This window comes from Vidua macroura, chromosome 17 (genome assembly GCF_024509145.1).
Source record: "Vidua macroura isolate BioBank_ID:100142 chromosome 17, ASM2450914v1, whole genome shotgun sequence".
Lineage (NCBI taxonomy): Eukaryota > Metazoa > Chordata > Aves > Passeriformes > Viduidae > Vidua > Vidua macroura.
In genome coordinates this window covers 9,095,111-9,122,610 of record NC_071587.1, presented here as the reverse complement: position 1 = coordinate 9,122,610, position 27,500 = coordinate 9,095,111, and the positions used below count along the sequence as shown (strand labels likewise).

At 51.8% G+C, this 27,500-nt stretch overlaps 1 protein-coding gene across 1 annotated transcript; it reads right to left on the bottom strand.

Moving 5' to 3' along the window:
• Positions 1-4,567: 4,567 nt before the first annotated feature.
• On the bottom strand, positions 4,568-19,207 carry EEF1A2 (eukaryotic translation elongation factor 1 alpha 2). The gene is made up of 8 exons (XM_053993299.1): positions 19,074-19,207; positions 17,353-17,575; positions 13,097-13,276; positions 11,808-12,104; positions 7,571-7,721; positions 5,922-6,178; positions 5,600-5,834; positions 4,568-4,915 (listed from the first exon to the last, which is right to left on the bottom strand). Exons 2-8 carry the CDS (start codon positions 17,494-17,496, stop codon positions 4,788-4,790), a joined length of 1,392 nt encoding a protein of 463 aa, XP_053849274.1. The 5' UTR covers positions 17,497-17,575; positions 19,074-19,207; the 3' UTR covers positions 4,568-4,787.
• Between the last annotated feature and the right edge of the window lie 8,293 nt (positions 19,208-27,500).

The window sequence follows — 27,500 nt, the reverse complement described above, 5'->3', positions numbered from 1 at the left end:
AAAATGTTGGGAGAGAGCCTGGCTTCCCACTCTCCTCTCTGAATTTGTACCTCTGGGGCCAAGGGTGGACTTTGTGAAGGGGTGCAATGGAAGCAGGATGGAGAGGTGAGACCCACCCAGGCATGGGATGTTCTCTGCCCTGATCAGCCCTTTCCCCCAGCTTCTGGTCTGGCTCATCCTATGCTTCACAAGGAGGTTTAGTCTGAGAGGTGTGTGACCAGCCCCAAGGACACAAAACTCAGGGAGAACTCCCCATCTCCACTGGGCCAGGCACTGCCCAGGCTGAGGGGATGACCTCAGCCCCATCTGCTCTGACCTGGGTGCCCAACATTGTGCAGATCTGCTCAGGAAAGAGGCCAAGCCCAGACACTTGGGCTGGGGAGCAGAGCAGAGGTGATTCACACCAATGCTGGATGGAGAGCTGCCTGGGCAGTGCACCTCTGCAAGGGGAAATGTGCTGTGCAACTGCCCAAGGAGAAGAGAAGCATTTGCTGGGACAAAAAGGAAGACATTGCTCAGGGATGAAGTCACTTTCTGAGGTCATGTAGTCACTTTGTGCTGCATGTGCATCATTCCCACTGCTACCACAGATGAATCAGCATCTCCATCACCAGCAGGCGATGGCAGGACTCCCTTGGGTGACGTCCTCTGGGAATTCTGGGCTGAATGGCACCTTGGCCTCCTTGGCAGTCAGTGGCATTGGCTTCCAAGGCAGCAAAATCAGAATGGGAGGTCAGGAGATCTTGGTTTGCTTTTTTCCCCCAGTGGGGTGTGTTTTCAGATGCTGTGTAAATGCTTCAGATGTCACCAAGACTTTTGAGTCAGTGTGACACAGGCAGGACCTCACTGCCTGCGTGGGGTTAAGGTTCAGCAAAGTCTGGTGACAGATGATGGAGCCATGGGAGAGGAGCTGCCCTCACTGGAGAGGTTTTCTGCGTGCCAGTGACATGTGGCCTGAGCTAGGTCTCTGCAGGGACCTGCCCAGGCTGATAAGGGTCTGTGGCTGATGCTTTAACTCCCCTCCAAGTGCAGAAGGGCAGCAAGCAGTTCAAATTCCCCCAGCTCAGCATCTGCAGCCTGGATTCCACTTGCAATCTTGAAAAAGCCTTATAAATTTTTTAGAGCAGCCCCAAACGCCTGCTGAGTTGGCCAATCAGCTCCAGTGGATTAAGAAAACTTACTTTAAATTATTAACAGCACACAGCCAGACACGAGGGTAGAGGTGGGAAAGGAGAAGTGCTCATTCCTCATTCCAGTGGATGCCACAAGAGCAGCCAGCACCGGGCTGGGGTTTGGCAGAGGTGTCCACTCACACCTAAAGGATGGTCCCATTCATGGGATCTTCCCTTCTCCAGCAGGAGCCCCCACTAAAGCATCAGTGCCATGCTGTGCACAGGGTGTGTTGCATCGTGGAGATGAAGTCCCTTTTGGAACCTGGCTGCTGCCCCCGCACACCTCCCTCTCCTTGCCTCCTCTTCCAGGCCCCGTGGGTTCTCTCTTCTTGAAGAGCTGATCCCCAGCTGCACAGCAGAGCCAGCCCTGATGTTTTTTGACTTTCCTACAACCTCAAGTAATTTTCCCTCCACCAGCTTCAAATTTCAGGAAATAAAACCACATTTGAAAACTCTGGTCCCCAAAGAAATGGCAGTAAGCACTTTGCATCTCCCGAGTCTATTCCTTTTGCTTTGGATATGCTGCCTGCCTGCCAGGACGTGGGTCTGGGTTTCCTCGGCCTGGCAGCTCTTCCAGGAGGACTTTGTCCCTGTTTCCACGAGATGGCACCGATGAGGCTGCTACGGGAAGCAGCCACTGCGACGCCTTCAGGGAGGACTGGGATGGAAAATTACTCAAAAACAATAAAAGTTGCTATGAAAAAAATGCCTCTGAGCTCTGGCTTGTGGCGTCCCAGCACACCTGGCCATGGCAGGGAGGAATTGGAGGAGAATTTGGTGGTTTAAAATCTATCTCACCACCACAGCTCTATCACCTGCTATGGGTCACACACACCCACCGGCTCCAACATGGTGCTGATGGTTCCAAAATTAGCTTGAGCTCACTGCAAAGTTTGCCAAAATCCACTTGTGGTCCAGTTCAGGGGGCTGTTGGGCTGTTTATCATTTTGGGTGTCAAACTAAGGGCATCATTGCTTGTGTGCCTGCAAGCCCTGTGGGACCAGGCAGTGATTTGCACATGCTGGGTTGTTGATCCAATCCCAAAACACAGATCCACAATAGATTCAAACCCAAGGTTTGGCTGGAGGCAGGTTGTGGCTTCATTGATACTGTGCTGAGATACCCAGAAATTCAGTGTATTTTTCTTTTGGGAACCTCATGCTTTGAAGTGGGTTTAAATAACAATATTTCTGTTAATTCTGTCTTGCTAAAGATCCTGACCCAAAATTTCCCAAATGGGGGATGCTGCTGCTGCTGAGATCTCACTTCAGGCACCATCTCTTCTTTGTGCTCCTGCAGATCACCTGGGGTGCCAGCCCACACTGAGATGAGGCTGGAAACTTGGCCCTGCTCTGAGCCATGAGCAAGTCTGAGTTAAATCCTCTGGGGTTTATATTTTTACTGTTCTGCAGTTCCATCATTAATTACCTCACCACTTGTGCAGTGCTACCAGAGTATCTTTCACAGCTCCCCTGGCATATTTCTATGGAAACGAAGCCGTGGTTTTGTCAGGCCTGGTTTTGCTTTTAAAATAGTGAGAGAGGTGCAGACTTTGCGCCCGCTCTTCTCTGTCTCCCACCTGACCCCACGGTTGTCCCCACTCCTGCTGTGCCAGGGGCTGGCTTCCATGGGGCACAGAGAGCTGGAGGTTCCTGAACATCATGGGAGGGATATTCCCACAGGAGTTCCTGTGGCTGCTGCTTCTAAAGATGCAGGAAGGTCATGCACATGAAGATTTTCTCCTGCTTGGAAATACCCAGGAAGAGGCACAAGCTGGCTCAGTGAAAACATGTCTTGGGAGCTGGGAAATGCAGGAGGAGCTGGAAGATGAGATTAAACTATCAATGGGAAAACAGCCTTCTCCTGTGGCTGTGCTGTGCCTGCAGGGATCCCCAGATCCCCTTCCAATGTGGCATGCCAAGGACACGGCACTTCAGAGAGCCCAGATACTGCAAAGACCTTGGGAATCAAATTGATTTCTGTGGATGCAGCTGGTGGATGTGAGGTGTATGGAGAGGGGTGAGGAGCCTTGGTGGCCTGTGCCCAGTTTTGGGGATCTTGGCCCAGGGAGCCAGTCTGTGTCCGTGGGCTGCCAGATGTGGGGAGAGTTTTGGGGGAGCAGGCAGGGTGACATCATGCAGAGCTCTGTAATTCAGCTGCATGCCAGCTCCTTGAGGCTCTGCCTGGGGACACTCAGCACTGCAGAGCATCAGATGTTAATTAGGATCATTAAGGTCTTTGTGGCACAAACAGTAATGATGATGCTGGTGCCTCTGGAGCTCTCCTGGAAAGGGCCTCGCGTGATGCTGCCTTTCACAGAGATGTGTAGGGCCATCTGTTCCCAGCACTGTCTCCTCCTGAAAGCCGAGTCATGGGCACAGACAAGCTCATGATGCCCCAGCACGGTGCTAATGCCTCCTTCAGGGAGGAAATGTCCCTTGGAAACATCCAGGAATGAAGTAGTGGAAGCACAACTCTTACACCACCTCCGTCCTTCTCCCTGCCCCATTGTACCATCTACAGCTCCTCCTCACACTCGGGGCTCCCACTCAGTCCCCTCACAGCTCCTGGCTGTGGCTTTTTGGTCAATCCCAACCACTCAGCAACCACAACCCTTTGGACTGGGACAGCTGCATTGGGTGGAGTTGGGAGAGCTGCACACCTTGCCTGGAGCTGCAAGATTGTGATGGGAGTCAAGACACTGCCCTGGGTGAAGACCATGAGTTTTGAGGCTTCTTGTCAGACCTGAGTCATGTCTGGGTTTCAGTCAGGAAAACATGTTCCTGTTGTGTTGTTTGGGATCCACCATGTGTGAGGCAGAGCAGCATGTGGGGAGAGAAGGCAGGCTCAGTCACTGCTCCCAAAATGATGGGGAATGGCAAAGACCCAGCGTGATGCTGCTCACCCTTACAGAGACATGGGGTGCCCTGTTTTCCTTTCTTTCAGTGACATAACTGTAGGAGCTCAATTTAAGCCTGCATTAAAAATATATAATAAAGACCCTGGAAAATTATTTTAGAGGCTTGAGCTGGTTAAGGAGAGCCTCAAAATTGTTGTGAGAACTGTTGCAGGTTCAAGCTGGGGAAATCTCTGGGGTTAAGGGGTACAAGCTGGGGAAGGGCTGAGTGCTGGCTGACACCCTGAGTATGAGCTCCCAGCTGTTCTCCTTCCTCCTTATTTCCATCCCAGGACCTGCTGTGCCCATCCCACCATCTACTCTAAGTGAGACTACACAGCCCTCAGCCAGCCCAGCCCCTCTCAGTAACAGACACACACACACACACAGCTCCACACTTTTTGGGTTGGTTTGGTTTGGTTTTTTGGGTTTTTTTTTGGGGGGGAGGGGGAATTTGTCTGGTTTTGGTTGTTTTTTGAGGTTTTTTTTTTCCACTGTGGATGTTGTACCAGTTTTATTGGTAAAATTAACATGAAGCCTCACAAACGCTGGAACATGCTTTTCCTTTTAAAGAATTTCCACTGGACCTTAATGGTGAGCATCCAGTCGTTGACATATAAACTCTTACAAGCTGATGTGCACACGTGCGCCCGGGGGAGTCGGTGGCAGCGTCCTGGTGTCAGGGATGGTTTCTGCGCGATGCACTGCGAGCCCACGATTCATTTGCCAGCCTTCTGGGCCTTCTGGGCAGACTTGGTGACTTTCCCGGCCCCACCACTCTTCTTCTCCACGTTCTTGATGACGCCCACGGCCACGGTCTGCCGCATGTCACGGACAGCGAAGCGGCCTGAGGGACAGACAGAGGAGGAATGCCAGTGAGACACCGAGGCTGAGCTCTTCTGGGAGGGTGGTGGTGGGATCTACACCCCCCTACTCATGGTGCCATGTGTTACCCCTGCCCTTGGAGCAGCTTCCTGCAGGGACAAGCCCTGAGCTATCAACCATTGTTAGTCCTGATGCTCCCCTCTATTTAAATTACTATATTTTGAACTTAAACCCCATTTATTCTCTGCAAGCTCCCAGCACTGCTAAAGCTTCCAGATGTGCAACATCAGCCTGATCTAGTGTTAGGTGTATCTGCCCATGGCAGGGGAGTGGAACAAGACGGCCTTTAATGTCACTTCCAATCCAAACTGTTCTAGCATGGCACTTCCCTGCATTAAAAGGTGGCCTCCACTGAGCAAACTTCCTTCTTTCTTCTCCTGACCAGTTATTTTAGGGCAGAGAGGAGGAAATGTTTCTGTGTTCAGAAACTATCACAGTTTAGTAACCATAAAGGAAAGGTCTTGTTGCTCCCAGAGGGAAAACCCAGACTTTGGAAACCCAGCTTGGCAGCACATGGGGGAGCAAAAAACATCCTCAGCTCCCTCCCCATCTAGCTGGGAGAAGCTCAGCATGTCTGGTGTGGGCTCTGCACCCACAGAGCCCTCATGCTCCTCCCCTGGAGACCTCCAAAGAGCCATTCCCTTACCAAGGGGTGGGTACTGGGAGAAGCTCTCCACACACATGGGCTTGCCAGGGATCATCTCCACGATGGCTGCATCACCCGACTTCAGGGACTTGGGGTTGTCCTCCAGCTTCTTGCCGGAGCGCCGGTCGATCTTCTCCTTCAGCTCGGCAAACTTGCAGGCGATATGTGCGGTGTGGCAGTCGATGACGGGCGAGTAGCCAGCACTGATCTGGCCGGGGTGGTTCAGGATGATCACCTGGGGGACAGAGCAGTGTCACGGCAAGGCTGGGAGCTGGGGGATGGTGGCAAACCAGGCGTGGTGGCTTCGACAAGCCCCGCTCACCTGAGACGTGAACTGCGCTGCCTCCTGCGGCGGGTCCGACTTGCTGTCCCCGCAGACGTTCCCGCGGCGGATGTCCTTCACCGAGACGTTCTTCACGTTGAAGCCGACGTTGTCGCCAGGCAGAGCCTCACTCAGGGCCTCGTGGTGCATCTCCACGGACTTCACCTCAGTGGTGATGTTCACAGGGGCAAAGGTGACCACCATGCCAGGCCGCAGGATTCCGGTCTCCACTCGGCCCACGGGAACTGTGCCAATCCCTGCAGAGACAAGGACAGAGTGAGCAAAATTCAATCTGCTTGGTATATCCCTGGGCCAGAGCCTGGATTCTGCAAAAGCAAAATTTCAACACTGGTTGTCACCAAAGAACATGTTTGCTCCTTGCCCAAAACCCCCAAGTTTTCAGCAGATCAACACCAGGATCTTGAAAATCACTATGAGTCCATTCTTCCTACTCAAAGGTTTTTTAAAAAATAAGTAGCCCATAGTCAGAAAGTCCTGAGCAATCTGCCTGTCCCAAAAGTTCTTCTCTTCTCAGCTATGGTATCTCCTACATGGAGGACTGGGACATCCCAGGGTGTGTGCAACAACACTGTCCTCATCCCTGATGGCCACACCACCAGCTGTGACAGAGAATGAGGGTGGCTCATTGAATGACTGGGATCTTTTACACTCTGTGTCACCAGGAGACTTTGGGAAAATTCCCCTTTGGAGGCAGGTGAAGAATGATTGAGAGAAACAACATTGAAAAGAGAATGAAGAGGCTGGTTGGACCCATCTGCTCCTCCACATCCACCCTGCTGCCTCCACCTCCCCTCTTCCCACAGTGTCTCTCCTCCCCAAGGACTTGCCTCCCAGTAAAACCAGATCCCTTTGTCCCAGCTGAGCTAGGCGAGGACACAGCCTGCTCACCATCTTTCATATCTGCTGCAAACAGCAGCAATCTCCATTAAAAACCCAGCTAAAACACCATATTCAACCCCTGCAGTGCATGTGTCCTTGGAAAAGGGTGGGAAAGAGCTGGAAAAGTCTGTGCCTGCCTGATCCAGCAGCCAGGGAGTCAGCAGTGCTGTCCACTTATGCCAGCAGGTCAGAGAGCTCACAGGGTATTTATAGCTGAGCAAAGTGTCCCCATCACCTCTCCAGAGGGAAGGGGACACGCGTCAGCCACGGCGCTCCCTACATGGCTGGCACAGCTCAGCAGGAGGAGGTGCCAGTGATGGACACCAGCATTTGGGAAGCTCGGGCAGGTCCCAGCCAAGCTGCCCTGCACCAGCTTCAGTGGCCCTTCCTGATGGTCTTGTCTCTCACCTGGGTCACAGAATGGTTTTTGCTGCCTCCAACTTGCCTGGCCAGCCATGACCTCTGGGACACACAAATTTGCAGCCATTTTGGCATCATGTGTTCCCTAGGGAGAGCTCACAAACCTGCTGCTCCTCTCTGGTCCCTGGGCACCTTTGGGCATGTCCACCTCCACCCCAGACAGCCCAAGCTCAAATGGGGTTTTTGCCCTGGAGCTACCACCCTTTTCTCCAACATTATCTCTGGTTTGAAGAGTCAAATCCCTCCAGTTTCCCAAGACCTGGAAATGTCATTCCCAAATTTCTGTGGAATGAAGACTCCAGTTAAGGCAGAGGAGTGGCAAGGCTCACCTCCAATCTTGTAGACGTCCTGGAGGGGCAGGCGCAGGGGTTTGTCTGTGGGGCGGGTCGGGGGCAGGATGGTGTCCAGGGCCTCCAACAGGGACACCCCACTGGCGTTGCCTTCTTTGCGCTCCACCTTCCAGCCTTTGAACCAAGGCATCTGGGAAGAGAGCAGCAACAGAGAACCATAGAATCACAGGATGGTTTGAGTTGAATGAGACCTTAAAGACCATCTTATTCCACCCCTCTGCCATGGGCAGGAACACCTTCCACGAGACCAGATTGCTCCAAGGCCTATCCAATCTGGCCTTCAACAGTTCACACTCCAACATGCCCTGAGTGTGCCTGTCCTCAGCACCCAGAGGTAAACCCAGAGAGTTGTCCCACCAGGACAACCTCCATAAAGTCAGTCCTGCCTTGTTCTGGTTTTACCAGGACGCTGGGGAGCTCCTTCCACTCCACCATCCCTGCAGGTTTATGTGCACCCCTTTGCTCAACCTCCCTCTGTCTCTTCTAGAAACAAGCAAGACATCCATTAACAGGAGAAAAAGGATGGAAGTGGTTAAAGCCAGCAAACTCACAGCCTCCACTTCTAACACCAACCCCTGGGCCCTGCAGCAGCTGCCTGGATCCTGCCCTCCAGGAATGCTGCCTCCAGCACAGGGACCGCAGGGTCTGCAGCCAAGTACCAGCTACAAAGCGCTCAACCAAGGTGCTCTCCAAGGTGAGCCCCAGAGAGATGCTTCTCCCCCCTCACTCCTGCTATCACCCCTGCAGGGTCTGGATTCTAAACCCTGGCTTGGGAGGATGCTGCAAACCCAGCTGCCAAGAGACAGGATTGCTTTTCACAGATGTTCTCTTCTCCTGCTCTAAAGTGGGTTTTGAAACTAAAAATTGCCCAGAAAAGAGGCAGAGAGGGGTGGAAATGTGCTCAGGTACCATGGTTAAATGAAGGGAACTGCAGTGCTTTATTGGGGTGATGCTGCACATCTGGAAGCTGTAGCAACACTTGGAGCCTGCTGGAAAGAAAAATTTAGTCCTGGGTCTGAGACAACCCTAACACTACAAGCAGAAGTCAGAGTCTGCAAGGCCATTCCCCTGCCTCTGCACAGAGAGGGTTAGACAGTATTTTCCCATTCTAATGTCAAATGCTTCCTGTGCGTCCCAAACCCATCACATATTTTGTGGATGTGGCTTCTTTCCCTTAGCACCAGCACCAGTGGCACAGTGCAGTGGGCATGGGGGGCCGGGGTGAAGCAAGACCCCCAAAGTGCCCCCAGCTTCACAGCCATCCCTGCATGATGTGGCTATGCCAGGTCTGGTTTCCTATCCTGCAATCTGCACCAGCTTTGGGAAGGAGAAGGGAAAAGATGGGATGCAGCCAGGGAACTCGGCTTGCATCCAAAGCATTCAGGTCAGCCCCTTCAGAGTGTCACATCTGACATCCCTTTCTTTCTTGGTAGCAGTGGCAGGAGGAGCCCGGGGACACTTTTGCGGCGAGTTCTTCCCAGGGCACTGCAGCTCTCGCCGTGCAGCCAGACCCAGAGCCAGGCAACAGCTTGGCAAAATGAAAACTCCATCCAGGCAGTGAGGGAGCCTCGTGTTGTGTGCAGGATGACTCAGACCTTCCCCCATCCCGCTGTCGCATGGCCCAAACGCCAGGCAGGGACCTGTGCCAGCAGCTGCCTGGTGGCCACCTGCCCACAGGCTCTGCTCTCGAGGATGATGGCCACCAAGTGCCCGCAGCTCCCGTCCCTCTGCCCCACACAGCTCTGGCACACAGGAAAATAACAACCTCTGCCCATGACACCTGGCTGTCAGAGCCATCCCTCTCTCCAGGGGACTTCTGACGTGCCAAGAATCAGGTAAAGATGAACTTAGACACCTTCTGGGAACAAATCTCTGCAAAACCTCAGCATGGCCTCAGGGTGAAAAGCATCTGCAAAACCTCGTTTGTGCTGCCTCCTATGGCCACCCAAATAAAACCTCTGTCATGTATTCCCCAAAGAGTAATTCCTACTCCACCACTCCTACAGCAAAAGCAGAATCTGACCAAATCCTGCAGGCAGACAGGCTCCAGCTCCCCAGAATAACAGCTGAGCTCCAGCTCTTTAACATTCAAAGTTTATTTTACAGAGCAGTCACCTTTCCCTGATTTTGCCCAGCCCATGAGCACCTCAACACCCCCCAACACAGACCCCAGTGTTGAGGCTGCAGCCCCAAGCAACCACATGTCCTGGCACCAGAGACTGGGAGTGTTTGGGTTGCAGCATCCCATGGGGTGAAAATCTCCCATACCACTTGGAATGGCCCTGGTCTGCCAGCTGGAGCATCACAGAACTGCTTCACAGAACACCCCACTTCCCAAAAAGCTCTCAAATGCCAAACTTTGATGGAAGCATGGCCCAGCTGTCATTTTTTCAGTGGGCCTTGGGATTCTGTGCAACAGGGATGTGGGCTGGAGTCTCCCACACAGAGCCAGTTCCAGCCTAATGTACCACCCCACCCTCCTTGCTCAGAGGCAACAGGAGCTGCAGGGACATCATGGCTCTAATCCCCACTTTCTGATAAGTCCCCTGACAGACAAGTCACTTGACTGCCTTGTGCTTCAGTGAAACCTGTCCAGAAATTACAAGTGAAAATAATCAGAGCTTTTTCAGGCAAGGAAAGAGAGAAGAGACATCTACACCAGGTTCCTGCTTAAGCTTTCCCAGAGGTGGTGCAATACGAGGAGGAGGAGCCTGTCCCTCAACTCTCTCCAGAAGAGCTCATTCTCTTCCAGACCAGGCCAGGTTTTCTTCCCAGTTCCCTAGCTCAGGCAGAACCCAGGAGCCAGCTGCTTCCTTAGGACAAAGGAGAGAGTTGTTTCATCCCCTGCCTTCTCTCAGGCAGCACATCACACTGGGAACCTGCCCTGAGACCCCTCTGGAGGAAGGGGGTCACTGAGCCCCTCCTGCTCCGTGCCTCCCCTCTGCTGCCTATTTATAGGAGAATTGTTCAGGATCATCTTCCCAGCCCAGCAGCTGCTGACATTTGGAGCCTGCCTGATTTGAGGCACTCAGGAACCACGGGGCTGGGTTTGGCATGGCCGTGGCTGACCTTTATCCCAGCTCTGCTCCTCAGGGAACAGGAATCTCCCAGGCACCCCAATAATTCCTTCCTTCCAAGCCATCCCGAGTGAGCTGCCTTTCCTGTGCAGGGCAGGAGCTGTGTTTCATGACTGTTCCCCTTCCTCAGGCCTGTGATTCCTGACCTCCCTCAGTTGCTGCTAGACTCATGGATTGCCTCACTCATCACAGAGCCCTGTCCTAACCCACAGGTGATGTCCTGAAGTCCCCCTAAGCATCAAATTTCCCATTGGTTTCACAAGAGATTCCTGATCTAAGCAACTTGCTCAAGGTCACACAGAAGTCACCAGGAGAGCAGGGACTTTCCTCTGGCCAGAACTTTCCAGCCCATCATTTCTTTAGAAGACTAACCCAGAGGTAGCTTTTTCTCCAACAAAACCAGTGTCAGAATAGTTATGGGCAGCCTGTCTGCCAAAAACCTCCATCCTTCTTAAGCTCTTCTTTCTGATGTATGAAATGATGGCACAGGCCCACCCTGCCTTTGTCTCCCCACCATCCCCATCACAGAGGGAGTAAAAACCAACTGGAAAAGGAGCAGCCTCAAATGGATGCTCTAGGGAACTGTGGTTTTGGCACAGGAAACCTGGTACTTCCTGAAGTAAACACCTGTAGGAGTGAGATCCCAGCACTGGAAGTGGAGGTTTGGCCACTGCAGTGACACAGAGCATCAATGGGAAAGGGCACCTGAGACCCAGCACGAGGGAGCTCAGCTGTGCTGCTCCAAGCCAGACCCCAGATTGTGCTATTCCCCTCAGAAACAATGCCCTAAACCACACCCGCTGCTCCTGCTGAGAGTGACAATTGCTGCTCTGATGTCACCATGAGCTCTGACAAGGTGAAAACTTCAAATCCCGGCCCAGAAGCAAAGCCAGACAGATCATCTCCTGAAGATGCTCGTGTTTAGCTGCTGGGGTGCTTGGCCAGGGCAAGCACCCATGAACAGTGAGCCCATCCATCCTGCCCGGGGCCAAGCAGAGCTCCATGAGACATCATCTGCTGCCAGCACGGGCTTCTGTGCACAACGGGTGCATGAAATGCTTGCAGAGCATGGAGTTCATCTTCAGCCCAGGTCAGGATCCTCAGGGTGGGGGGAGAAGTGTAACACAAGGCACACTTACATTGGGAGAGGGCTCCAGCATGTTGTCTCCATGCCAGCCCGAGATGGGCACGAAGGGAACTGTGGCCGGGTTGTAGCCGATCTTCTTGATGTAGGCGCTGACCTCCTTGACGATCTCGTCGTAGCGTTTCTCGCTGTAGGGGGGCTCTGTGGAATCCATCTTGTTGATGCCCACGATGAGCTGCTTCACCCCCAGGGTGTAAGCCAGCAGGGCGTGCTCGCGGGTCTGCCCGTTCTTGGAGATGCCAGCTTCAAATTCACCCACACCGGCAGCGACGATCAGGACAGCACAGTCGGCCTGGGGGGAGAGAGCAAGTGAATTGCTGCACAGCCCTGGTGACACCCCAAGGGCTTTGAGGGAGTCACAGATGACTCTGCCAGCTGCTGATCTGCCTTAAAACTGACCCAGCTGTGCTTTTTCAGACTTGCCAGTCCCACATGGTTCTGCATTGTGAGTGGGAAACCAGTGGGCATCCCTCCTGAGTGCTGGACTCTGACCATGACCTCATTTTGATCATCTACAGATGAAGTTTTATTTAAAACTCTACTGAAGTCTTGCAAAAAACCTCCCTGGGTGATGGGTGTGACTCCAGGAATGGAAAGTGTTCCCTTGATTGCTTTTGTACCAAAACACAGAGCAGAAGCTGCCTGGGTTTGGCAGAAAGCCATGCCCAGTGCAACTGGTACCTCAATGGAAATCTCACTGGGCATGTAGTGGGGTTAACTCAGCACCCATCAGTCACAGGGAGATGCAGGAATGTCCCACAATGCAATGAGGGGAAACCACCCTACTCAGGAAGGGTAGGCCATTGGGTTTGCCAATATTATGTGGGACAAGGACAGCTGTTTGAGGAAAAGGAAGGAGAAAAGATCTGTGGAGTCTCCATTATCCAATAAAACCTAGTGTATTGTTGGAAGTTTCTTGTATATCTCATTTGGCTGAGGCTAAAATAGTGTGGAGATGCCTTCACACAAAGGCTTGTAGCTTGCAGCATCCCAGCTCCCAGCCAGGCCACATTCATCCCACCTTTTCATGTAGGTGGAAATGGGGTGGAGAAACCACCTCTTTGTGCCCAAAGACACCCTTTCTCCCAGACACCCAGGGAGGTGCAGGACCATGGTGTGCTGGGTCCCCTGGTGCCACCCAGTCTCTTGGGTGGACCCTGCTGCACACTCCTCGATGTCTGCTCTCTCAACTCCCCACCTCCAAAAGGACTCCAACAGCACCTGCATGATCCCGAGCTTGTGAACCAGCCTCTGCCCCCCCATCCCCTGGGCCCCATGTCTCACCTGGGAGGTCCCGGTGATCATGTTCTTGATGAAGTCCCTGTGGCCAGGGGCGTCAATGATGGTGATGTAGTACTTGGTGGTCTCAAACTTCCACAGCGAGATGTCAATGGTGATGCCACGCTCGCGCTCGGCCTTCAGCTTGTCCAGCACCCAGGCGTATTTGAAGGACCCCTTCCCCATCTGGCCAACACAGAGGCAAACTAATGAGAAACCCAAGCACTGGTGATGGCCTCCCACCCTCCAGGGCACTTCCCAAGCTCACACAGGGTCACACTGCAAGCATTTAAAGGTAAAATGCCCTAAATTCAGTGAGAACTGTGGTCCATATACTAAAAAATACAGGTGAAAGGAGATATTGTTCTCAACACATTCCTGAACAGGAGGCAGGAGAGACTAGAAGAAGGACCATGAAGTGAATTTGTGAGTGGGGCTGGGTGGAGGCAGCAGCCCATGAGGTCTCCTCCATGAAACACCATGGTTCTGTACTGCTGCTGGGAAATCCTGCACAGAAACATGGAAAGCTGCTTCTTGTCACACTAAAGGTCTCTGAGAGGATATTTATATACTTATCCCATTTCCTAATGCTAATGGGGTTATTGAAAAATATCTGTTTATGAGATGTATTTTATTTCCCATGGCTTCACAGAGATGCACACGCAGGGATGCGGTCTAGTGGTGGGTTTGCCAGTGCTGGCTGGACTCGATGATCTTAGAGGGCTTTTCCAACCTAAATGATTCTCTGATTCTGTGATCTTCATCCATGACTCAGACCTGTGAGGCCATTGGTTAGTGGGAAAGGGCATTACTACACGAGTGAGCCAAAACTGGCAGGGGTGGAATGGGTTAAAAGAAAATTAAATGAGAGATGGTTGCTATGAGCAGAATAGAAACGTAATTGATTTTTGCCACAGAGTGTGCAAATTCACAGCAAAAGCTACTGTGAGCTGCAGCCAGACCAACTGTCGTTGCCAAATGGCCAAAATCTCAGCCAACATTGTAATGCAGGAAATCATGCCCAGGGAGATTAGCTCCAGTAAATCTTTCTGCCCTGTGATAAAGCACATTCCCTGGTAAAACCACGGTGGCACTTCTGGGAGGCCTTCTCCTTTGGATTGGAGCCCTTTGACGTCACCACACCAGGGAGAGCTGGATTTCCCTCCAGCATGGAGGTCATGCTCCCAGTCAGAGCTGGGATCCTGCCAAGGTGGAGATGGGGCAGGACAAGCCCACCCTTGCTGACCACACTGTGAGCTGGGACAGTCAGGGGAGCTTGGCCAAAGCAAGGGGTTAAAATGGGCTGCAGCCATCAGCTCCTGGCCTCAGATACAAGGAGGTTTTAAGATAGAGAAAGGAATTTAGGTCATTTGCATACGGTTTAATGATCTCCTATTGTTATGCAAGGTCAGAGCTGTGATACCCTGCTTCCATCCATCCATCCATCCATCCATCCATCCATCCATCCATCCATCCCTTTTTTCCCTGCAATCACAGTTTTTTCTGGCCCATAATCAATCACAGGTCAGAGGGAAGCACTTCCCGATGGCAGATACTCATCAGTGATGAGCCCCCCCAGGAAAGAGAACACAGCATCACATCCAAACCTGCCCTGCCCACACCATGCCTGGGGGCTGGTCTGCTGCTCTGCTCCCTCTCCCACACTCCAGCCCTGTTCCCAGCCAGCACAAGGAATTAATGGTGACAGCCTGTTTCATAACAGCTGAGTGCTGCGATGACTTTGCAGCTTGCTCCGGAGGATTAAGGGCAAAATCTTAAAGCCAGGGGTAAGATTTCCCCTCCTCAGAGGGGACGCCAGGCCGAGGAGGTGATGCCCAATCTCTGCTGGGAAGCTGTGAGCTCTCACTGGCATGGAAAAATCCAGAATCAAGTCTCTGCTCCTGAGCATCTTCCTGACACTGGATTTAGCAAGGGGGTAGAGGAGGAGCTTGGAGGTTTTTAGAATTACAAAATGGTTTGGGTTGGAAAAGACCTCAAAGATCGGCTCATTCCAACCCCTCTGCCGCAGACAGGGGCACCTTCTACAACAGCAGGTTGCTCCAAATTCCTTCCAACTTGGCCTTGAACACTTCCAGGGATGGGGCCAGGTTAACCCTTTCCAGCACGCACATCAAACTCCCTGTTCCCAGGGAACAGGGAGGAGTCATCAGAGTGTGCTCATTTACTGCTGGAAATGGAGACACAGCAGGGAATGGTGCATTTGTGCATTGCATTAATAATGGGCTCTTCTCGGGCAGGAGGTCAATCAGCACATCCCACAGCCTCTCTCCCATCAGCAGCCTACTGCCTCCCTTCTGGAGGGGGAAACTGAGGCACAGAGCAGACCCCTGGCTCTCCCACAGCAGCTGAGTGGGAATCAGCACCTTCTTGCCATCAGCCATGTCCACACACACAACCAGCTGCTCATCACGTGTGAGACCCCCCAGAGCTCGGCATCACACGTAACGTGAAGACAAATGAGATCCTTTATTTAGCAAACAGTTTCCCTCCTTTCACGGGGTGTATTCAGTTACCCAGGGCTGGTGTTGAAAAACCCAGGGTATTATCTAGCTCTGCACAATACCTTCCCTGTTCAGTGCCAGAAATAGCCTGAATTTCCCTGATCGAACCCCAGTGGAGGGACAGCTTTCTATCTGGAGGCCACAAATACTGATTCTTTAATTTTTTTTTTAAACAGAACAACTCTTCTTTCAGAGATACTATTACCTCTGCCCTTGAATCAAAAGGGGAAAAAAAAGAGAAATCGTCGCTCTTTTCTCTTAAATAAAATAACCAACCCTGGAGTTTTTTTGTTGGCCTTTTGGGTGCACGCAGGCCTCCATTTCCTGTGAATGCCACCTAATGGAAGCAAACCCTTCCCCAGCCCTGCATCAGAAAATGGAGTCTGTAAGCTCAGTCAATAGGCTATTAATAGCAGCCTCCGGTGCCCGCGGATCCTGGCAAGTCAGTGAAAGTGCCTGTTCAATTAAAATCACTGCAATCACATCGACGATAACCTTATCATGCCTTATCTGATCTTATAGGTAAAGGGGGGGAATTTGTGGAAGGATATCAGCAATCATTTTAAACCAGGGGAGAAGGATAATTTTATATGAAGGAAGAGGCTCCTTGGCTTAAGGATACAAAAAAAGGCTGAAAGTGAGGCAGAAAAATAAGGGATTTAGCTCAGATGCTATAGGCAATTTAAAAAGGTTAAGACACAGACAGCAAAATGTAAAATCAAAAATGGCAGCTCTGTAAATCTCTTTTGCTTTTCTTTTTTGTCAATGAAATGTGAGATTTTGACCAGAAAAAAAAAATTGAAAAAAAAAAAGGAGGGATATCTGCATTTCCAGAGCAATGACGACAAGCCATCTCTTGAGTGACAGGAGCTGCCCTATGGATAACACAGCCAGGCTGTTCCCAGCTCACCCACCTCTCTAGAATTTACCATCCTTAATTTCTCAGGATTCCCAATTGACATTTTTCTTCCCAAGCCTGTTTCTTCCTCATTAATCTTGGGGTTTGCCACGTTACAGGTATCGGGTGGTGCTTTGCTGTGTGACAGCTTCTAAATGTATGCACCATAAAATTGTTAGAAATGCCACCACTGCAAGGGTCAAACAAAAGAATTTAACTTAAATGCTCAGATTGCCAGCCAGTTTTCTGTGTCATAGGCTGCCAATCACACTACACACCAGACCACCTGCCTGAGGAAAATGGGAATGAGGTTTTTCAAGTGGATCATATGAGTGGTCCAACTGATGCTGCACCTTGTCCCCAGCAGGCACTGGAAACTGGATGCTTCAGAGTGAAATTCAGGCAGCCCTGACCTGTGCAGTGAGGGATTATCAGGTTTTCCCCCTCACGCAGCATATTTAAAAGGAATTTCATGCCTTGAAGCACCATGGTTTGTGGCTTTTCCAGAATCCTAGTGGTTACTGCTGGTTCCCTGACCCGTCTTGCAGACCTCGCCGTGCCCCTGCCCTCATTAACAGCCGGCAGCAGGGAGTCCCCCGGCTCCGGAACAGAGGGTGGCGAGCGCCCAAATGGCCTATTTTCCCAAGGCCAGAGAAGTCGGGAAGACCCAGGGGTGCAGAGGGAGAAAAATATATGGGAACAAAGGGAGAAATGGAAGGTAAGAGAAGGGCAGCACCAGCAAAAGGGGAATATTGCCTGCGGGAGACTCGCGGGGATCAGCGTGGAGCATCCCCGCGGGTGGGAACGCGGGGTGGGGGCAGGCTGAGGGGCGGGCTCCTCACCTCGGCAGCCTCCTTCTCAAATTTCTCAATGGTCCGTTTGTCGATGCCCCCGCATTTGTAGATGAGGTGCCCGGTGGTGGTGGATTTCCCAGAGTCCACATGCCCGATGACGACGATGTTGATGTGCGTCTTCTCCTTCCCCATGCTGCTGGGCTACGCGGGGCTGGCCGGGGCGGGCGGCGCTGGGGAGGGCGGTGGGAACGCAGCTGCCTTTTGGGGGAGGCTGCGGGGGAAGAGTCAGGCGCGTCAAAAGAGCCCCCCTTGTGCCAACCCCCTCCCAGCCCTTCGGGAAAGGCCGTCCTCCCCTCGCCCCACCTTCCCGCTGGACCACTCGCCCGGAGGTGCCCGGCCTCGTCTGGCAGCTCTGCCCGCGCTGGGTCAGAGCCAGCGTGCCCCCGGAGGAGGCCAGCCGGGCTATTTCGGGCTGCCGCGTCCAGCCTCCAAGTCTCGGCAAGACGCCGTGTTTTTCGGCATCTTGCCCTCCACCGCCCTCGCGGAGACCCCCAGTTCCCAGGGCTGCGTCATCGATGCTTCGAAGGTGCCTTTCCTCCCTGGAAAACCTTCCCGCGACTCAGGGCTGCTCCCGCTGCCTTCTCGCTCTTTCCAAACCCGAGGGCATCTCCTCCATGTCGTGGGTGCCCTGGGAGGAGCCGAGGGTGCCCGTCCTCCCGGGCTGCCCTCACCACTCCCCAGCTGGGCACAGTTCAGGTGACAACAGAGTGTCTGCAAAAGGGGGTGGACAAAAATAGCCCTCGCCTGCTCCCCCAAGCAGGGCTGGAGCAGCGGGGCTGCCCAGGGCTCCTCTGAGCCTGCCCTTTGCGGGGTTTATTATATTTTGCTGCCGTGGAACTGGATGGAACAGAGGGAGGAGGCTAAAAACGCAAACGGATATATCCGGGGAGCTGTCCTGGCATCTCCCGGCGTTGCCATGGCTCTGCAGCTGCACACAAACCGGGCACAATTAGGAGCTTTAATCTGACGTCTAATAAAATCCAATTTCACGAATCTGCCCGTAGAAGTAAAGGAGGTCAGGAGGAGTTTGCTGCTCTAATAGCGATTCAGTCATGCGGGTGGTAACATTCCCAGCGAGAAGCTTCCCTGGGCAGCAGGAGCGGCGGCTGTCCCGTCCCTCCTGCCCTTGAACCCAGCCAGCCCGGATCTGGCCATTTTGCAGCTCCACTGAGATGCTCGGTCCCGGAGCTCTCAGTCCTGGGTGCGGGTCCCTCTCTCCCCTGCAGACCCCTGGCACACGGCGGGAGATGCAGGATCGCTTTGGGAATTGGGAATTTTTTTCTATTCCTTCCCCAGGGAGCTAAAGACATCCCTGCCCATGGCCGGGGGATTGGAACGAGATGATCTTTAAGGTCCTTCCGACCCAAATCATTCGAGGATTCTATGATTCTAAAGGCAGGGTGGGGGGATGGGAGGGGGGACCTGGGGGGATTATCAGGTTTTCCTCCTCATGCACGACATTTAGAAGGATTTTCATGTCCTGAAGCACCACGGCTTGCGTGTTATTTCCCACCTGCGGGAAGACGCACCTGCGGGATGAAGGAATGGTCCAGCCCCATCCTTTCCCTCCTCGGGGTACCCCCCACCCCAGGGGCTAACAGCACCCACACACGGGAGGGGGGCACTGATCCCCCGCGGCCCCTGGGGCAGGACACCCCCCCTGCATCCCCGTTGTCCCCCCCATCCCGCCGGGGTCCCGCAGCTCTTACCGGGGCGGCGGTCGGGGCGGCCAGAGGCTGCCGGCTTGGGCTCCGCCGGCTTTATCTCCGCGGGAGGGGCCCACCTATCGACGGCGGCAGCGCAATGCAGCGGCCCCCCCGCACTACGGCAATGCGGTACCGGGCGGGGGAGGAGGAGGAGGAGGAGGAGGCGCGGGGGGGACGGGGGGAGGAGGACGACGACGAGGAGGAGGAGGAGGAGAAGGAGGGAGAGGCGGCAGAGACGGGGGACTGGGAGGGAATGTGTAGGGATGGGAAGGAGGCGGAAGGATGGGAGATAAAGGGATGGGAGGAAGATGGAGGGATGGGAAAAATGGAGAGGTGGGGAGAGATGGAGGGGTGGGAAATAGAGGGATGGGAAGGTGAAGGGCTGGGAGGCTGAAGTCAGAGGGAGACCAAGATGGAAGATGGAGAGATGGGAGAAAGGTGGAAGGAGAAAAGATGGAGAGACAGGAGGCATGGAAGATGAAGGCTTGAGAGAGAGGTGGAGAGACTGAAAGCAGAAGGATGGAAGGATGGGGAAAATGGAGGAGAAATGGAGAGGCAGAGGGGTGGAAAATGGAGGGATGGGAAGATGGAGAGATGGAAGACTGAAATCAGAGGGAAACAGCAGGATGGAAGATAGAGGCATGGGGGAAAGATGGAAGGATAAAAGATGGAGAAACAGGAGAGAGGGACAATGAAGATACGAGGAGGAGATGGAGAGACGAGAGACAGAGGGATGGGAGGAAGACAGGTAGATGGAGGGAAGGGAAGTTTGGAAGACAGGGGAAATGATGGAAGTGCTGGCCCAGGGGGACTTGGACTCCCTGTGGCAGCCTGGGAGTGATGGGACAGGGCTGGCTTTGGAAGGGGCCACCAAATCCCACATCCCTTGTTCTGCCCCCAGTGGTGCAGAAGGGCTGTGCTCCCACAGGGGCTGGGAGGAGAGGGGTCCCTGCAGGGCACAAACACGACCCTGGGCACTGCCCCTCATCTCTGCCTCGCTGGGAACGCATCTGTCCAGGAACAAGTGACAAAGCAAGGGACAAACACAGCAAAACAGATTTCTGCACCTGCAGCACGTATGGGGCTGCTCAAGAATTTGTGATTTAACAACATCATCTCATTTTTAATGGGAAGTGGGGTTCAAGTCCCAGGAGGACAAGGAAACCACAAAGCTTCAGTAACATAATGACATTTTCTTTGCATTAAAAAAATAATATGTAGTGGTCAGAATATTTATGTCTGTGTCAGCTGTGCATTTCCAAGACCAATCCAAAATTTTCTGTGTCCCAAAGCCAAATATAGGTCAAAAGAAAGCTAATTTTGACTAAATCTATGAAATAATCCAGAACAATTTTATGGCCCAGACCATCCTTCCAGTGAATTCAACAGCTAATTGAGATACCTTTATGAAGATACTCTTACCTTCATAGACTAATGGTCAAAAACATACTCATCATGTGGATAAAAATACTCCTAACTTCTCATTAGTGCTTAAAGGGAGGCCTTTTTTAATGAGTATTATAGCTCACTGGTATTTTCTTAGAAATAGGATAGTCAAGCCATCTTTTGTTTTTATGAAGCATTCCTTACACAACATAAAATGCACTGAGTGCCAGGAAAAATAAAAAGAAACTTCCAAGGAGAAGGCTCTAAGAGGATTTAAAGAGATTACCCCAGCCTTGTTTTGGGACAGGGGTAGAAGCTTTACCACAGGTCTGGATGGGCTGGAGATGGACAACAAGTGTGATAATGTGGAGGAGGGAGAGTTTTATAAATCCCTTGTTCTTTCTATCCATATTTAAGTGCTTTGCCCCTTTTTTTACACAAGGGCTGAGGCAGCCTGGGAACTGCCCTCAGTGGGGCAATGGCTGAGTTTAATAATGAAGATGGGGATGGAGTGGGGATGGCTCACTTCTGCCAGGTGAGCACAGGATCGGCCTCTCCTGCCTCCTTTCCTTCTCCAATAAAAAGAATTTTTGTTTCCACCCCTTTTCCAAGGCAGGCAGAAGGGAACTTGCCAGTGCCCTGTTCTGCACTGAAATAGAGCCTGACGGCCCATCAGCCTATAAATAGTCCAGGACCTGAGCAGGAGAGAGGGCTGTCAGACCTGGCTAATCCTGGCTCCCTTAAGCCACTTTACCCCAGCCTCGAGAGGCTTAAAGCCACAGCTGTGTGCCCAGGTTTGGCTGGCACCCGGGGCAAATGTCGTCCCAGGGACCATCAAGCTCAACTGCCATGCCTGAGTGGAATAATCTTCCCTCACCAAAAAAAAAAAAAAAAAAAAAGGTGTAAATTTGCCCTTAAATGTTCAGCCGTGTAAAATAACAGAGACCCGAGCAAGAGAAATCCAAGGGAGGCTGAAGTTTAGTGCGTCTCCCTCCATCTGGTGTCAGATCCAGGACTGCTGAAACAATTCCCCTGCATCATACTGAGGCTTGATTCACCCTCCCTGTAAGCCACCACCAAATGGTTTAGGACAACTCAAGAAAACAGAAACCCTCTTCCTCAGAAGGGATGGGCAGGCTGCACACAAACATGGCAGGGGCCTCTTACTCCTTTCATCATCATCATCACCTCCACCCCACCCAGCCCCACAGCCCCTGGGCTGAGATTTGGTGCTTTAAACTAGGCTAACATTTCCATTTGCCCAGACATAACAACTGGAATTTATTTTTTCCCCCAAGAGGCCCTCACAGTGTGACTGGGAGAGGGAACAATCTGCAGTGCTGGTAATTTGTATGGATCTGGGATGTGAACACTCCAGGCTGCCTGCCTGGATTTGCCTGGCTCTGGGGGTGTTTCTGCCCATGAGTGTTCAGCTCACTGAGCAATTGTGTGTTTGTGGTTATAAAATGCAGCAGGTCTCCTCTGAAGAAGGGGGTTTGGGCAGGGCAGATGGCAGCCACGAGGAATGCCAGCCCAGATGTCACTCCAGAAGCTCTGGTCTCACAAGGGAGAAGTTGGGGCTGGACAGAGGGATGGCTGTAAAATGCAGTTTTCTTTCTATGCAAAGAAATAGAGTCCTTGAAAGGAAGAAGTGCAGCCTGGCCTCATGCAAGAGCCATCGAAAGGGAGCTCCAAGGTGAGTAGGGCAGTGGTTGTCCTCTAAAAGGCAGTTTGTGGACAAAGTGGAGGCTGTTAGCTTTTCTTCTTCCTATGTTCAGGCTTTCAGCTCATTCCACACCAGCTTTGGAGGCTGTGCCAAGGCTTTGCACCCTGATATTTCAGCATTTACCATCTGCTGGGAGTGGACAAGCTCGAAACACAGAGGCACTGACCATCCTCTGCTCGTGCACACATCGTGCATCCCATGGCAATCCTGACTGCTGGTGCACACAAAACAGGCATTCCCACTGCAGCTAAACCCCAGATTAACTGGTGTTAAAACAGGATGGGATTCCCTGCTGTACATCCCAGGGGTTTCTAGGGCATGTTTACCTGGGGCTGGCTTTGAGTTCAAACTTTCCAGGTCCCTGTGTTTACATTCCATGACCCTCCCAGTGTGTTTGCCTAGCAACACTCCTGGCCCAAGACACCAGATAGGAAGAAATCATAGGATTATAGAATCCCAGACTTGTTTGGGTTGGAAGGGATCTTAAACATCATCTCATCCCAACCCCACTGTCATAAGCAGGAACACTTTCCACTAGACCAGTTTGTTCAAAGCCTCATCAAACTGGCCTTGAACACTTCCAGGGATGGAGTAGATTTCATTTACTATTAACATGAGCAGGTTTTTCAGCTCATGCTCATGTTGTAGATCTGGAGAGGTGAGAAAAAAACAGGATTTATGGGACAGGAAGGCAGGGGAAGGAGGAGAAAGGGAGTATTTTGAGGTCCTGCACTCAGTGCATGCTGCTGATACCTTTAAATTGGAGCCAGAGATTTAAAAATAAACGTTGGAAGTGATAACAAGACATCCAAGTCCTCCAGCCGCTTGGCCAGCTGGGGATGGAGTCTGGTGTCATCCCTGATGGGACAGCAGTGGGGTTTAGCCACAGCCATTGGGGGTCCAAGGTGATCTGAGGTAGCAATCCTGGAGGGACAATGCTTAAAGGCCTTGAAAACTGTCCCCATTCATCCTGGGTGTCAGTGGTAGCACACGGCTCCAGGGGATGCTCTTCCAGGAACCCCTTTTCCACCAAATACATGAGTAATGGGGTTGAGGCTGTGGAGGCTAAAACTGCTCAGCCTGAGCTGCTGTCCATCTGGGAAGCAGCCAGGATGAACATTTCCATGCCCTGAAATATCTTTTAGCACCAGGGAAGGAGACAAGCACCATTTCATCCACATCTCATCAGGGACACTGTGACATTTCTGGTGCCTGGATGCAGCATCTGTGGGGGCTGCGAGACTCTGATCCCTTAAATCTCCTCGTGAGCTGAGGATGGGGCAGAGCCCAATCTAGGTCAAGCCCAAATGAGATAAGGCACCTCTGCCCTGTGGTTTAGCACTGCTTGCAGGATCCTGCCTTGCCCTGGACCATGCTGAGTTTTCAGCAAAGATGTCTGGTGCTGTGTCAAGCTTCACCAGATTGATGTGTTTGTTTTGGCAGCTGCGCACATCTCCCAGTTAGGAAAAGCCTGATTAATCCCAGGGATGGCTTTTGCTATCAAACCACAGCCACTGAGGGAAAAGAGCCCTGGCTGCCCACATCTTCTGATGGCTTTAGTGGAAATGTTAAAGGAGATACCTGGATAACAGCATAAGCTTTGGGTGCATCCAAAGGGTGAAAAGAGGATCACAGAACTTAATGAGAAAATTTTTTGCTGAACCAACGCCCACCAAAGTCCTAGGGTTTATATTGGTGTATAATTTGTTTTCATGTGGTGGTAGTGACTGGTAGTGGCATCTCCCCTGATCCCACAAAGGAGCTGCTGGTCTAGGATTTTTCTGCAGACATGGATCCTGCTCAGTGCTGGTGCTGGTTTCTGCAAAATGATTTTCCAGTTTTTAGAGAGAAAGAGATGACCCATAGGTGAGAAACTTGTGGAAGTAAGTTCACCACAAGCCTCTGGATTACAGCAAGCAGCTGTCATCTGTCTTCACTTGTTTTTCCAAACTGGAGATATCCCTTTTGCACAGGTAAATTAGACAGTTTGTGACTCTCTGTCTAACTCTCTTCACAATGTGAGTATTTTCAGATCAGACTCACAGTTCTGGGGGTCCTGATGCCTGTTCCCTGTGTCCTTTGGGAACTCAGACTGCAGGTGAGGACAGCAGAGCTGCTCTCATCACCATGGGGACAGTGATCCAAGCCCTGATCTGACTTTGGTTTATTCCTTTATTTATTTTTTATTATACCCAAGGAGGCACCTGGGTCAGTGCTGCACATGTCCCAGAAGAGCAGAGCACGATTTCCACATGACAGGTAAAACATGCTGCTCAAGCACTGTGCTTCAGGAAAGTCTTTCCCTGCATTTCCAGCACATTCCCTTTCCCGATTTAAACCCCTATAGGCAGGGGAAGATATCCAGGCACTTCTGTCAGGCCACAACCTGAGCATGGGCTTGGTGTCACAGCTGCTCTGGCTCTGACCAGAGATGGCCCCAGTGTGGCGTCTGGGATGAATATTTTGGGTATTTATTATCCATAGGTGGCAGCAGTTGCCTGTGCCGGGCGGACGCTGCCCTAATCCCGAACCTGGCAATGAGTAATGGAGCCGGGAAAAGGCAGGGGAGGAGGAGGAGGAGCGAGAGAGGGAGGAGGGGAAAAGGAGGACAAGCCTGAGCACAGGTCTTGCCTACTCCCTCCCCTGTAGCAAGAAGTCCTCAGCAGAGGGAGAAGTAGGGAAATGCCTCCGTGGAGCAGGATCAGTCTGTGTAGCGCTGTTACTGAACAGGCTGCCCAGAGAAGCTGTGGCTGCCCCATCCCTGGAAGTGTTCAAAGTCAAGTTGGACAGGGCTTGGAGACCTCTGGATTAGTGGAAGGTGTCCCTGCCCATGGCAGGGAGCTGAAATGAGATGAGCTTTAAGGTCCCTTCCAACCTAAACCCATCTGTGGTTCTGCTGCTGTTCCAGGACTAAGTGCTGCCTTCTTACCCAGGAAGAAAATTGCTGCATACTCCAGTGGGGAAGGGGCTGCTGGGCAACCTTTTCTTGACCAAATTCCTGAAGCCACTGGGATGTCATGTCCCTAGAAGGAATGTGGTAGCAGCATCCCCAAACACCCACTGATGCTGCCCCACAAGTGCTGGTGGAGTCCAGAGCCAGCAGCTCCTTCAGCTCTGCAGCTTTTGCCGGCTCCCAGAAATTTCTGCCAAGTTCAAAATTACACAAAAGTCTCTTCCTCAATGGCCCACACAAATGGCAGATAACAAAAGCCAGTTGCCAGAAGCTAAAAGCCAGATTAAAAAAAAAAAAAAAAAAAAAAGAAAGCACAGAAACCTTGCTAAAAAGCAAACTGGAGAGCCTTGCCGTCCTGGGCTCTAGCCTAAAAGGCTCTAATGAGAGGAAAACCAAAGAGAAAAATCTATCCAAATCTTGTCATCTGCTCACTTTAAAAGTACCATTTCTTGATCAATATAAATGAAATGTATGTTCATCTTTCCAACACCTGATATGAACAGACTTTGTCCTGGAAAACCAGACTGGCTGCTCAGTCTCCCCTGGCTGCTCTGTCCTACCCATGCTGCTCCTGCTGCATCATTAAGGCAAAATGGAATTGATTTTGAGAGGAAAAGCAGAACAAGGCACGATTTGCTGGAGACTAATCCCCCTGAAGTAGCAAAGCCCCAGTTCACCCCTCATGGCTGTGGGGGCAGCATCACACCCCCAGTGTTATCTGCTTAATGAGGTGATTCTTTAAAAGCAGCCCCAAATGTGGGTGTAAGTGGTGTAATTGCACAAACGGACTGGGGCAGGTTTGTTCATTTCTGCTCTGTCGTTAATTAAAGCAATTAGCCTGCTCAGGCTCGGTGGGGTACACAGCCATCCTGTACCTGCTGGGGAGAATATAATCCATTGTAGAATATAATCTTTCTATCAATACACTCTAATTGCTCTGTACATTATTAGGGGGGTGGAGGATGCAGGAATACATCTCTAGGGAGTTGAGGAGGAACCTGAGAGATGTCACAGGCTACACTAAAACAAAAGTGACTTTTCATGTCTGAAGCATTGAATTTTTAGCCTTCTATCATTCCCTTCCAGGCCAGGAAGATCTCCCAAGCCTGTGCCCTGAAACTCTCCATGCTGTGTAGCCAGGCAGGGCTGGGAGTAAAAGGGTTGGGAGTGTCAGGACCCTGAAATCCAACCAATTGTCAAACCCAGTCACACAGCACAAAAGCAAAGCCTTATGCTGGGCATGAAAGCAACCACGTGTCTGTTTAAACTGCCTGTTGGAATTTGTGTATTCAAAGTCCATCTCAACCTTTAGCCAAATCCTTCCCTGGAAAGTGCTGAGTCAGTATTCTCAGTGGGGAAACTGAGGCACAGCTGGAGGAACTCGGTCCCCAGCTGGACCACACACGTGCTTGTGTTGGCCCTTTAACCTCTGGGGTAAATTTTGGAAATAATCTATTTATTTACAGACTTGTGGTGCCAAGGCTTTTCCTGGCTGCTTTCATCGGAGGGTGCATGCAGCATCCATGCCAGCAGCCATGGCAGTGGTTCAGTGTGACCTTCTTCTTGGGTCAGCTGGGGACATGGCTCACATGGAGTGTCCCCATGCTGGGGTGGTCATCCCCCACTGAGAAACACACCCCCGAGGGCAGCTCGGCCTTTTTACTGCCCCACGAGCTGTGCAGGGCGGTCGATCTCCTGGAGCAACCCAGGGCAGCCTGCCCTGGCACTGGCTCCTCATCCTGATGATTAAAGAATAGCTCCAGATTAATAAGGAAAAAGACTGGGGAGGAATGAAGCTCGTTGCATGGGGAATTTGTGACAGAACCACACCGGGCTGGGATGTGGGGTCCCTTCTGCCTTCAATCCCTGAAATGGTTAAAGCATCACCCCCCAAAAATGTTCTTTTCCACAGCTGCACCTGAACTGCAAGGTTTTACTGCAGCCCTCAGCATGCTGGGCTGCAAAGCTCTGCTCTGGAGCATTACTGAATTTTAGGGGAGAGAAAATGAGCAACATTTTAGATATACCAAGTACCAAACTGCCTTTGTGGAGATTCCTTAAGGCTCTGGCTTCTCTTCAAGTGTTTTGTTCTCAACCCCATTTCCATTCCAAACAGAAAGAAATTCTCTGTGAAGTTTCTGTTCCTCCCCAACAGATCTGCTTCCTCGTACACACATCCATTGCCTTGGCTCTCCCAGCCCCACATCCCACAAAACCAGTGGTTTATGGAGCAGCACCTGTACAGGATGCTACCCTGGTACCCAAACACGGAGGAGCTGCTCTGTGCTGCGGGTTGTACTTTGGCCTTGCTGCAAGCTTTTCCTCCGAAATAAAGAGTTCTTTTCCAAAACTGATAACACCCAGC

Coding starts and splice junctions, on each gene's coding strand:
- EEF1A2 (XM_053993299.1), bottom strand. CDS start 17,496: ATGGGGAAGGAGAAGACGCACATCAACATCGTCGTCATCGGGCATGTG. Junction 6,179..7,570: donor GGACGTCTACAAGATTGGAG/GTGAGCCTTGCC, acceptor TTGTCTCTGCAG/GGATTGGCACAGTTCCCGTG. Junction 5,835..5,921: donor CAGCGCAGTTCACGTCTCAG/GTGAGCGGGGCT, acceptor TCTGTCCCCCAG/GTGATCATCCTGAACCACCC.